General features: G+C 39.4%; 1 protein-coding gene across 1 annotated transcript in view; it reads left to right on the forward strand.

Moving 5' to 3' along the window:
* The window catches only part of hpse2 (heparanase 2), an 82,103-nt gene that overhangs the window by 34,979 nt on the left and 34,750 nt on the right, over nucleotides 1–12,374 (forward strand). Inside the window, exons 4-5 of the mRNA XM_018766201.2 lie at nucleotides 8,106–8,279; nucleotides 9,328–9,499. Coding sequence (XP_018621717.1) covers nucleotides 8,106–8,279; nucleotides 9,328–9,499 — 346 coding nt within the window. The remainder of the gene's footprint in view (nucleotides 1–8,105; nucleotides 8,280–9,327; nucleotides 9,500–12,374) is intronic.

A 12,374-nucleotide genomic window follows, 5' to 3' on the forward strand; every position in this document is an offset into this window, starting at 1 on the left:
AAGTAAGGGTATGCTTAATTTTTCCAATGTGGTTTCTGCATTTTGGCTTTTTTGTTGAATAAGTAATGGCATAATGAAGCCTCTTTGATGCTGTCTGACATGTGCCGTGGGACAACTGGTAGCATAATAATTAGTACTGCAGCCTTTGGATCCAGAAATTTTAGGTTCTAGTCCCATCTGCCATGGGAGTACTCTTGAGCAAGTTATGTATTCTACATTGATCCTGCAAAAATTAGCTAGCTGCATAAATGGGTAAATAACTGTAGTCAGCATATATTTTTCTTGTTACAGAAAAGGATTAGTTAAATGAATACATGTGTTTGATGCTTTTCTCCAAAGGAACTTAAGTGTTAAGCTATCTACAATTATTTGCCCATCTGTACAGGTGGATAATTTTTTTTTTCCAGAGCAATTCAGGATAAGTACTTTGCTTAAGGGTACTAAAGCTATAAGTGGGATTGAAATGTGCAACCTTTTGGTCCAAAGGCAGCAGCTCTAACCAATACTCTACCAACTGCCCAAAAATGCCCAATAAATCTGTGTAAATGCCCAGTAAAAATATAGCCAGTCTGTCACAAGGCACCCCAAGCAGCGCTCAAACCCCAGACACACTACACAGCTGAACCCGCCACGCCACCACACCTGGAGAGGACCAGACAATTTTTATTTATATCCTGATATGGAAAACTTGAACCTTGAAACAGTGTATTTTCTTTTGCACAGGACTGTGGTGAGCTGCACACAATAATTCACTGCGCTAGAGCTACACATAAACAGGACATTAATGTGAAGAAACAGGTTGTGCCATAGGACATTAGGAATGCTGAGCTACAGAACCTACATTAGGAATGCTGAGCTACAGCTAATTGAATTTCCAAAACAGAGATTCTTTATCTCCCAGCTGGCCCGTCCTCTTGTCACGATCTGTCTATCAAACTGGACAACTCACTCATTTCGCCTACCTCCTTGGCTAAGAGTCTGGGAGTAACGATTGACGCGAGTCTGTCATTCTCTCAGCACATCGAAGCCACAACCCAGTCCTGCAGATACATCCTGCACAATATTCGTAGGATCCGTCCCTATCTCACTAGTGACTCTGCCTAACTACTTGTTCAGGCCATGGTGACTTCCCGTCTGGACTACTGCAACTCTCTCGTGTGTGGCCTTCCTGCTATTGCCATCAAACCTCTGCAGCTTCTACAGCATGCTGCTGCATGAGTTGTGTTTGATTTGCCAAAATGTTCCCATGTATCTCCTCTACTCATTTCTCTCCACTGGCTTCCTATAGCTGCCAGAATCAAATTCAAGACCCTGGTTACTTTCTACAAATGCATCAATAGAATTGCTCCCAGCTATTTACAAGGCTTAATCAACCACTACACCCCAGCCAGACCCCTTTGTTCGTCTACTTCAGCTCGCTTGGTGGTCCCCCGCACGAAAGGCAAAGCTCAGAGCTTCTCGGTTCTGGCTCCGTTGTGGTGGAATGACCTTCCCCTGTCACTCAGAACTGTGGAAACTCTATATTCCAGAAGGGTCTGAAAACTCACCTTTTCTAGATTCACTTCACCCAAGATTTCTCCAGCTCATTTACGGTGTAATTGTTCATCCATTGTAACTTCATGAGCATCCCTTGATACTACCTTTATTCAGCCACTGCTCTGGCATTGTACTTTCTGATTTGTGTATCTTAGAATATTTAAAAAAAAAAAATTGGTGGGAGGGTATCAGGATTTGTCTATCCTGTGTTTTATGCACCTACTCGAACGATGAACCTCGGTGCAGCAAGTGGTAGGTAACAAACTAGGTTTACTTGAGACTTTCATGTCTGCAGCTATGTCTCTTTCTCTTAATGTAATGCATAAATTGTACTTTTGCTGAAATGTACGTTGCTTTGGACAAAAGCGTCTGCTAAATGAATAAATGTAAATGTATTAGGGCAGAGAAGCAGGTTCAAGTACTGTGTATTGCTGTAGAAGCACACAGCTCTACAGAGCATTGGTATGAAGAAGCAGAGTAAATTGCAAGGCTTTAATGTGGAGAAGCAGCCTGAACTACTGGGCATTATTGTAGGCACAGGTAACATTGGAGGTGGATGGGGAAAATGACTTGTTCATCAAGAACACTGTTGTATCTTCCATATATAAAGCACTTATTTTCATGTTTCTGTAACTGCTGAGCTCCCACTACTATTGCAGCTACTTTGGACTTCTGTCAGAAGAAATAGTTACCTGAAATGGCATGGTCCTTGACACCTTTCAGGGATGTTTCACGGATGCTGTCACACTTATCAGAGAACTACTCATTTTCACACAGGATTGTAAGAGGAATAGCATATTGCAGTCCACTCTGAGTCATATCTAAGTAGATTGCGGGGCTGACCTTTATGACGTCTTCTTTTGTTTGCTACCAGGTATGCTTTTCTGAGTCCCCCACTTTGGAGCAGATGGACTGAAAGGTTTTTTTCTCTGTCCTGGATTTTGGCAGTGGGCCTTTTTTTTTTTTTTTTCGCTTAACTTTAACCGAGTTTAAGGAAATCCAGATCTCTTTTTTTTGTCATGGTTGCAGGATGGTTGCTGGATGGTTTTGATCATTCCACATATTTTTTAAATATATTTATCTTGATTCCAAACTTTAGCCTTTTCTACTCAGAGTATCTGGATAAGCTTGATATGTTTGCTCATTTTTTATCTTTTTGTAATTGTGCCCTATCATAACTTCCAAAACTGCCCTAAATTCTGTAGAAAAATGTACCACAGCCAATCAGTTTCAGGAGTTTTGTGATGTATTCTTGTTTTTACTAAAAACACAAACTAGAAAAGCAATTATTTTCTTTATTTCATGTTTTCAGTCCTAACTGTTGATAAGGATATGTGTCTGTTTTCATAGGTGTTTATAGTTTTATGTGTTCTCTGCATTATGAACCTCAGTGTTTTCATTTGCTTTTTAACACACTGTCAACACAATGATGAAAAGTCACAACCTGCCATGAAATATATGTTTTGTCCACTACAAACCCCTACCTCAAATCTGTAGGCACCATTTTAAGAAAATAATGTATTTCTGAAGGTCTGATCTAAAAGTGCTTTAGAGGTGGACAGAGAATGGTAAGGGTCTTTCCTGAAATTGGCATTTCCGCTGACCGCCTGTTGCTGTAGCTAATCACACGTGTGAAATACAAGGCTGCAGAAATGAGCCGTAGTGCCCTGTAGTAATGTAGGCCTGGTTGTTATGGGGGTCTTGTGTCTGCTATCAGATAGTTGCTCTGACAGTCTCCAGACCCACTTGTTTCCATTACACTGAGGACCAGTGGAATTTACTGGTAGCGTCAACACCATTGCAAAAAGTCCTTACATCTCTGACTCATTTTAATGTAAGGCTTTAAAAAGCTTTTTTAAAAAAACTTCAGATGTTACACGAATTTATAGAAAATTCTCAAAGTTTCGGAATAAAAGTTGATTGACATGCTACAGTGAGTCAAAAGGAAAGAGAAGAGGAACCTTGACTGATTTATGCAGCTTGGTATTTTTACTAAAGCAGTTTAGGTTGAAAAACTTGCTCCAAGGTATTGCAGCAGTACTGTGGGGTAGTACTTGAACTGACATCAGAAATGTCCAGGTTACTGTTCCATTTCCTTAAAGTGTATTCTTTATAAAACTTTGGCTTTGCACACAGATCTGTTTCTAGTTCCAACTGAACCAGAGGGAAAACCAAAGCCAGTAATTTAGTTTTCAGAGCTATTGCCATGTTCTCTCAGGGCTTGGATTCCCATACCTGCTCCCACTCCAAACCCATTGATCAAGGAACTTACCCTGAAGTGATACTAAGAATACCCTGCTCTATAAATGGGTAAATCATTGTGAAGCTGCTGATCTAACACTGTACGTTAGTTACTCTGGACAAAAGCTAAATGTTGACTAACAATTAAAATAACAGATAGGTAAAATTTGTAATAATAATAGTAATAATGTGAAAGCGAGAATAAGATCTTAGGTGCACATGGTTACTGTATAATTTTCTTCATCTTCATTTAGTCAATATTGTAATAATATATGACTGTGTAGTGTGAGACAGAACATGCAACAGGATTATCGCACCTGAATATAGGAAGTGGCACTGCTGATGTATCGACTGTAGGATGGGACCTTCTGCCAGGTAAAATGCGCAGTACAGCTGGTTGATGCGGCTGTGCCTTCACTATGTCCATGTGGGGAGGCTGCAGTTTTGGAGATGCCAACTCAGGGGTGTGTGTATGAGTATGTGGAAGTTTGTATGTGTTTGTCTTGAATACCTCCCTCACTCCCCCAGCTTCTTTATCTGTTACTCTGGCAGCAGGGCCTTACTTTCCATTACACCTGTCTTTGATTGTCTATTTCCAGAGGCTTTAGTCCTGCCAAAAGGGTGGAGAAGGTGGCTGTAGGGGTTGGGGGTGCTGTTAGAGTATCTCCTTGCTTCAGCAGTGGGTTATGAAACTTGGGCCTCTTCAGTCTCTGCAGTCATAATTTTCGATGTGCTCAGCTTAGCATACTGAATTTGAGATAATATATACATGCAAGAAGAACACAATCTGTTTCTGTAAAAGTTACTTGCACAATATGTTGGAACTATGCCAAGTATATTTATATTAATTCCCCATTAATCACTATTTTTTGAAATCTTACTAAATGAAATTATTTCCACCCTTATGTGTTTTTCTTTACCAAATATTTTATGGTAATTTGGAACTTTTTCCAATGTAAAAAAGAACAAATGCAACATAAGGTTACAAATTATGTAACTACTTTCCAAAGTATTGCACACTGACAATGTAATAGAAAAAAAAACAGACAATGCGAAAACTTTAATGACTGAACACGACTCTGTTTAAAAAAGTAGACTTTGTTGAGAATCTGTGTTTAGGATTGTAAAGACTTATGGTGTGGAGGTTTGGTAACTTGTTGACAAACTAGTCTGTGTTTGCCAGGTGTAGTGGAGGGCGATATGTCCTTGTAACTAATACATCTCATGAAAATAACAACTTGAGATCAACCCTGGAAAGATTAACAGATGTTTTGACTTGAAGGTGGTGACCTGTGCCGGAGATACGCCATTTAATGGGATAAAGGACTTGCCAGTTACATTTCAGCAATATTCAAGCAAAGTTGTTAAAAGTAGTGTATCCACTGACACACTTGTATTTTCATTTTTTTGTGGCCGGGGAAAACTTCTTCACCCAGCGTGGCTATTTCCCACCTAACTTAATCCTTGTTTTGCTGAAATAAATTTACCATTTGTTGTTCTACTTTTAGTGTTTGCATGTTTTCGAAAAGCTGGCGAAGAAATAAATAGATGCTCATTTAAAGTCCACTAAGTGACTTTGAGGCTAAGCTATATTCCCAGTGGATTGTGATTCAAATCTGGAATGTGTCATTTGCCGATTACTGGGGATCTTAGCGTTGGAACAGATCTTCTTTGTTATGCTGGTGTGGACTGAATAATAGGTGGGGATGTATCTCTCAGATGTTCACTAAAGACTATGGCTGCCACTGCAAGGAATAATATAATAATGTAATTTGTTCGCTTGCATTCATATGAGACAGTAATGATCCTACAGTTATAAGGACAGCACAGGTGTGGAGCTGTCTACAACAAACATAAAAGGCTGCATATTAGGTTTGTCTTCCATTAGATCAGTGTCTGAATGGAGCATGGCATCCTAATGAGCCCCTTGTCCAAAAATTCGATGGGTCGAAATACAAAAATAGTTTTACTGACTGTGTCTGATTACATGACAAAGTAACCAGTATCACTTTCAAGTACCTTGTAACAAACATATACATTGGATAGATTAGTCAAAAAATAATGATTAAAAAATTTCAAAAATGTGTTTTTCCGAAAGATGAAACCTTAACATAACCAAATACTATGTCATTTCAAACTAATGAGTGTTGAAGGTTGTATTGTTGCTCTCATTGGAGGAGCATGTCAGCTGTCCACTGTCTCTTGACACACTCTGAAATATGGACAGGGGATTTATTGGAAGTAAGTTAAATTCTGAGAAAATTGGTGAAATTGATGCAATCCATTAAAAGGAAGAAAAGGCTTTTTTAGATTATCATTCCTCAGTGTGGACCCTGATAACTTAGCCCTGAGCAGAGAAAAGTGTAACGCTAGAAAACTGGGATTTGAGTAAAATAATAATATAGCAGACTCTGTCAGTGTTAACATTCCATTTATATGTCACATGAAGTGTGTACTATTGCTTGCTTGTCACACATTTGCTGCATTATCTCAGTGTCAAGCGCTTTATTGAAAGCAGATTTCACATTGGCTTCTTGGTATGCATTTCTGGGCACTTGGTTGTTTGTTCATTAAGGACTCATTATGTCAGTTTGTTTTTCTCAAACCATTTGTTAAAGGTGGACAGAATTCATTGTGCCTGTTAGAACCTCTCCATAGATGAACTTGACACATTTCTGACAGGTTTATAGCTTTTTAAACATTCCCAGTTCTTCAGTACATCTGGAGCCTTAACCTTTTTCTTTTTATGACCGGAAGTGAGGTCAAAGTTCAGTGCAATATTTATGTTTGTGGCTCAGTTTTTAACTTGCTGAGTTTTCAAACAATAATCAAAGTTGTTTTATGCAGCTGGGGGCCTAATCATGTGCTGCAAAAAATGTTCCTCCAAACTGGGTCTGGAAGTAAGCTTAAATGGAAGCAGTATTTCCCGTGAAACTGTGTTTGTGTGTGCCACTGTGTGTGAGAGAATGTAAAGAGAAAGACGCATCAATTGAAACAAACAAAGTTGATCACTGTTATTGTTCGTATAAAACAAGTGGGCAAACATTTCGCATAGAAGAAGATACCCATCAGCTCCATTTTTTGAAGTGACAATAGCACTGAACTGTTTTAAGGGTTGTAGTAAAACACTAATGAGAAGAAAAAGTACTTATTTTCCTATTCATGAACCTACTGAACATTCATTCCTTTAGACCACAACTTCCCATTGATGTTTTTAAATAAACAACCAAGGAATCTTGTTTGGAAATGTAATTATTATAATGAATTCCAGATTTACCCATTCTATTTATATGTGATATTCATAGCCAAATTGTGACAGTTCTGCAAGAACAGGTGTGGCACTTACCAAACAGGTACTGTTTGGTGTCATCAGAATTGGTAATGTTTGATAAACCATGAAGTATATTTATGTTTTAAGGAAGTTATTTGAATTTATGGATTTATCATAATTAATATTTTTTTTTCATTTGATTGGTGTTTATAAAGATTTGGATTCTAAACTGTTAAAGTAGTGTCTTCTACATCAAATGCAATTTGATTTATCCTCCAGTTGGAAAGGGCAACAAATAGCAAAATCAGAGTATTTTGGAGCAAATTGTGTTTACTCTCAAATTTGTTTTGAGACTTCATGACCACCTAAGACCTGTAGAATAGATGTTAATTTGGAAAACTTTTACTGTTTATTGAAATGAGAACCCACCAGGTACAACATTGAAACAAAAGTGCCCTTGAATGCACTAAATCACAACTACCAGATGCATGCTACTTCTGGAGCCTATTAGAGACTGCAGACCTAAAAATCCTTGTGGACTTCTTCCCTTCAGAAATTCCACAAAGTTTCCAAAACAATAAAATAATGCGACACCAACTATTAAAGCAGTTACACGCCACCGTGACCTTGGGAATAATAAGGACACTTTTGTGCCTTACTTGTTCTTTGTAGGCAGTCCACAGTACAGCATATCCTTTTGAACTACCCAAATTAAGATGCAGTTTTATATTCTTAAACATTTAAACATTTTCCAGGGAGCATTCACACAGCATGAGTGCTCAAAATGTTCCTCACCTGTTACCCATCATATACAATGGAATTTAGACATAAAAAGGACTCAGGACGTTAGCTCATAACCATCCCTTTGAATTTTATTGAAATAGTTTTGTGGACTTTGTGAGCTATGTACTTGAAATTAACAATTTACATGTTTATTTGAAACTTGTCAGGCATCAGGGACATTTAAAAAGGTGCTATGAAGCCCTAGCCTGACTTTGTGTGCTGTGGCTGAATGCAGGAAAAAGAAATGTTACAACTGCCTCTCGCTTTCTCCCAGCCAGGTCTTTAGACAAACTCTACAACTTTGCCGACTGTGCTGGGCTGCACCTGATCTTTGGATTGAATGCCCTGCAGCGAAACCCTGACAACTCCTGGAATGGTTCCAGCGCCCTCAGTCTACTCAAGTACAGCGCTAGCAAGAAGTACAACATTTCTTGGGAGTTGGGCAATGGTGAGCGCATGCAGCCGAGGGAGGGTAATCCATCATCCAGGAATCATCCAGGCCTCATCCAGGCATTTTATACTAACTGTACTAATACTGTGTTAGGCCTGTTTGTTGCCTCACTTCTTCCAACAGCATTCCTGCAGTATACAGGGATCATAGTCCCACAGGGATAAATTTAGTGTTTTTTTTTTCCCCCCCATTTGTTTCAGATTTTAACATTTTATTTCCCTGTAATGGAGATGACATTTTTACAGTATATACTTATGCACCTGAATGACAGGCATTATTTTAATCCTGTCTCCTGAAACTAGCCATGTCATCTCTGTATATCATGATATAATATTCACTATTCGTTAAGCAGATTTACCTTCATTCAGTTCAAAACAGAGTTTCTCAAGGCTTTTGTGGCATTATTTCCTCCATATTCAGTCATAAAGGGGGAGGTAGGATGATTCATTTGGCTCAGCTGTTGTCTATATTTATTTATTTATTTGATTGTACAGAATAGTGCTGTGCTACATGCCCAGTGCAGTCTCACTCAGGCCTTTTGAGTTCTGCTGGAGCTTACATGTAACTGCCACTTAGAAATCGTCTCTTAGAGATGAACTGAAAAAGGACTTTTGTTTAAATGGGACTAAATAAAAACAAATGACCAAATCGAGTTCAGGGAGGGATTGCAAAGGATTGACCAGGATTTACAGAGATAAATAAATGGACCAAAATCAGATTAACTGAAGACATGTTCAGCTAAACCGACAAAGGGGTTTTTTTTTGCCAATATAACAAAGCTGGAGTCAATTGGATACAGAGAATACAGGCTCAACTGGCCATTCACACACCACCAAAATGGTCAGATCTCTGGTTAATCAGGCTGCAGTTGCTCCCATCCCTGGTATTCCTTCATGTCTACACTGTGCCAGGACCAAATTGTTCGCTAGGGGTTATAGGCTTCATGGTTAAGGTTTTGAGAGACCCCTATGCAGATTATGAGGAGGTCCCAGCCTTTCACTGCTCTTTCAGTTGTCTCCGTCTTACTGCACTCTTGTTCCTGCAGAGCCCAATGGCTACCGCACTGTGTCATCCTGCACCCTCAACAGCAGCCAGCTGGCACAGGACTTCGCCCAGCTGCGGACGCTGCTGCAATCCGTGCGCTATTACAGCCGCGCCAGCCTTTATGGACCCAACATTGGACGCCCCCGCAAGAATGCTATCCTGCTGCTGGAGGGGTAAGAAAGACTAAAACCACAGGGAGGGCACTGAGGTGGAGGCCAGGACAGGTCAGCTCCCTTACTGTCACTTACATCCAGAATATGGTTAGTAGACACAGTTCTCTCCTTTTTACCCCGTGGCTTATATTTATTGACTAATGATTTCCATTCATGGGGAAAACTCTAAATGTCCATGGTGCAGAAGGTGAAGTTATGATCCTTTGAGAAAATATAGCCATTTTGACCCTTATGAAGCTGCTATTTTGGCATGAAATCTCTAGTAGTTTATTTAAAATATGAATCAAAAAGCTATCAGCTGTCATAGCTATCTAGTGTAGTCTTTCCAGATTTCTGAGGTCATGGAGGAGGTTAATTTGAATAAATAACATCTCTCCAACTGGAAATTTCTGCTTATTATATGAATACTGAACTGTTTGGTTGCTTGAATATCTATGAAAAGCTATTGATATATCTTTCAGGACCAAAAGTAAAAAGGGCTGCTAATGAAAGTGAAATTAAGTCCTTCTGCAATTTATTGCAGTTGTGAAATTATGATAAATCTACGGCCTTAGTTGACACTTGAGATCTATGGCCTGTGTTCACAAATCTAGACTTTATTGCAGTCATAAAAATTTTCATTTACATTTAAGTTTTTCAAGTATTTTTGAAGAAGGTTTAATTAAACAAAATGGTTATCATTTCTCACATATATTTGCATATATTAAACAACTTTCCAAACATTTAAAGTATTCCTTTGCAAAGGTTTTATAGATTTTCTGGATCAATGTGTTTTTACAAAGGGAGGCACAGGTTGGTGCACTGGGGCTGGGCACAGCGACTGCACTGGGGTTATGCATGGGAGCTGAGCACAAGGGCAGAGGTGGCTAGAGAAGTAGCTCAGGCTCCCAGAATTCCACCTTCACACTAGACAGGAGATGTTTATTTCATGGCAAGGAGACTGCTGCACCATTTAAATACCCTGTCAGCTGTATAAAGTGTCACTCGATTAATAGTGTGACGGAGCTATCTTCCACCTGCATGTTAAAAATCACTAAATCGTCAGCAGTAAGAGCTGTCGTGCCTGTTCCACCATTCCCAATGTGGAGGGACCTGTGCTAACTGACTCTCGAGCTGAAATGTTCCCTTTCACATCGCAACATTCCCAATTGTAAAACACACTTGAGGAGAAGCAGAGATGTCCAGCACAGCCTTGCATGTGGAAACAGCCTCTCCATTACTTCTTCCTGAAGAGCGCTATTAGACGGGACAAACAGGCATCAACATTGTTACAGACAGACTTCGGCTGACAGGAAAGTCTACTGGAACATGTACTCTCCACCCCAGTGCTTCCTGGCATAACAGTATGGGAAAAATTACTGTCAGTCAGGAATAAAAAACAACTGGATTTGAACCTCAGGAGAAATGGAAGCAAAAATAAATTCTCAGCTAAGAGCTACGGATAAATAAAAAAATGTATTGAGAGGTGGTGGTGAAAAGGTCTGCACATTTTTGTAATCAAAGACAAGGAACAGCATCTGGCTCAGTCAGATTAATTTCTGACAGTAATCGATCCAGGAATAGTGCTATTTGTTTTAAATGATAGCAGGAAAGACTGTAGAATTTGAAAAAATGAGCATATTTCTTTCATTGTATGTTTGAAGAATCAGTAATGTTCTGATAGATGGCATTACAGCTGCCACTGGCCTTGCTAAACATGTGTTATGCATGATGTGGTCCCCGATACGCTTCTTTATGAAACTGCCCAAAGAAATTAACGAGTGTAACCCTTGCTCTCTGTGCTCTTTTTGAAACTAAGTGTGTCTGACAGAAATTATGTTAGATGTAAATTACTGTTGGTTGTTTAGGACAAGTGCATTCCTGTTTCTAATTTTTTGGAAGATGAAAAGTTTTTTTTATTTATTATAAATAGTGCTACTACACTGGGAGAAAATGTTTCTCATGCTCATTGTATTACATGAAATTATATAAACTACACAGTTTTGAATGGTTAGGAATTCCAGCTGGCATCCTGCTTTGTTTTTCCTTACAAGTATTGTTAGGACTCTAAGTTGGACATGTCCTAGAAATTGCTTCTGCTTCTATGTCATCTTTTAGCTCATTGTACTGTTTACAATGAGTCTTGTGGGGGTTAAGTTTTTCAGGCATGTAAATAACTGCAGCTCTCTGTAGCAACTGACAGTGACCCTGATCCTTACATTAACAGTCCTGTTCCATACCTTGCTTGTAATATAAACATGTCATCTGACCAAGGCACATTCAGGAAAAGTAACCAAGTTTCCGTAATCTGGGAGGTAAACAATCAGTAGTTACATGTATTGTCAATAACATTATTTGCATTTTCTTCATTTCCCACTGGCATGTACAGAGAAAATGACTGACTGTTTCCTTGCACATGTGTAAAGCCATTTACCTGCTGTGTTAATGCCTATCCCATTCTTCCTATGACTGTTCTCTGAAAGTCTTGGCTGGATGCGGTCTACCTCTCTACTCTGTGAGAAAGACACTGAAGAAAATGTTAAATCAAACAAACTTAAAGTCCCCTGTGCCTGACTACAATGCACCCTGCATTGTCACATTCCTTCATGCTCAAGGCAGCTCCCAAATATGGACATTTTTGGGATTCAACCATTTCTTACGGTGAAGGACAGGTGTTAGCATCTCTTAACTCACACATAGTGAACAACCTCTGATAGCTGCCACAGGGCCAGGCTACAACTGGTGTACTTTATGGCAGAATGCTGGTCTGTCAAATACAGTGCATTCAGGAAGTATTCAGACTCTGTTACTTTTTCACTTTTTATGTTGCAGCTATCCAGTCCTGGGTGTGTCCCCTCCCCCTCCAGCCTTACGCCCTGAGTTGCCGGGTCAGGCT

The sequence above is a fragment of the Scleropages formosus genome, chromosome 8 (genome assembly GCF_900964775.1).
Source record: "Scleropages formosus chromosome 8, fSclFor1.1, whole genome shotgun sequence".
Lineage (NCBI taxonomy): Eukaryota > Metazoa > Chordata > Actinopteri > Osteoglossiformes > Osteoglossidae > Scleropages > Scleropages formosus.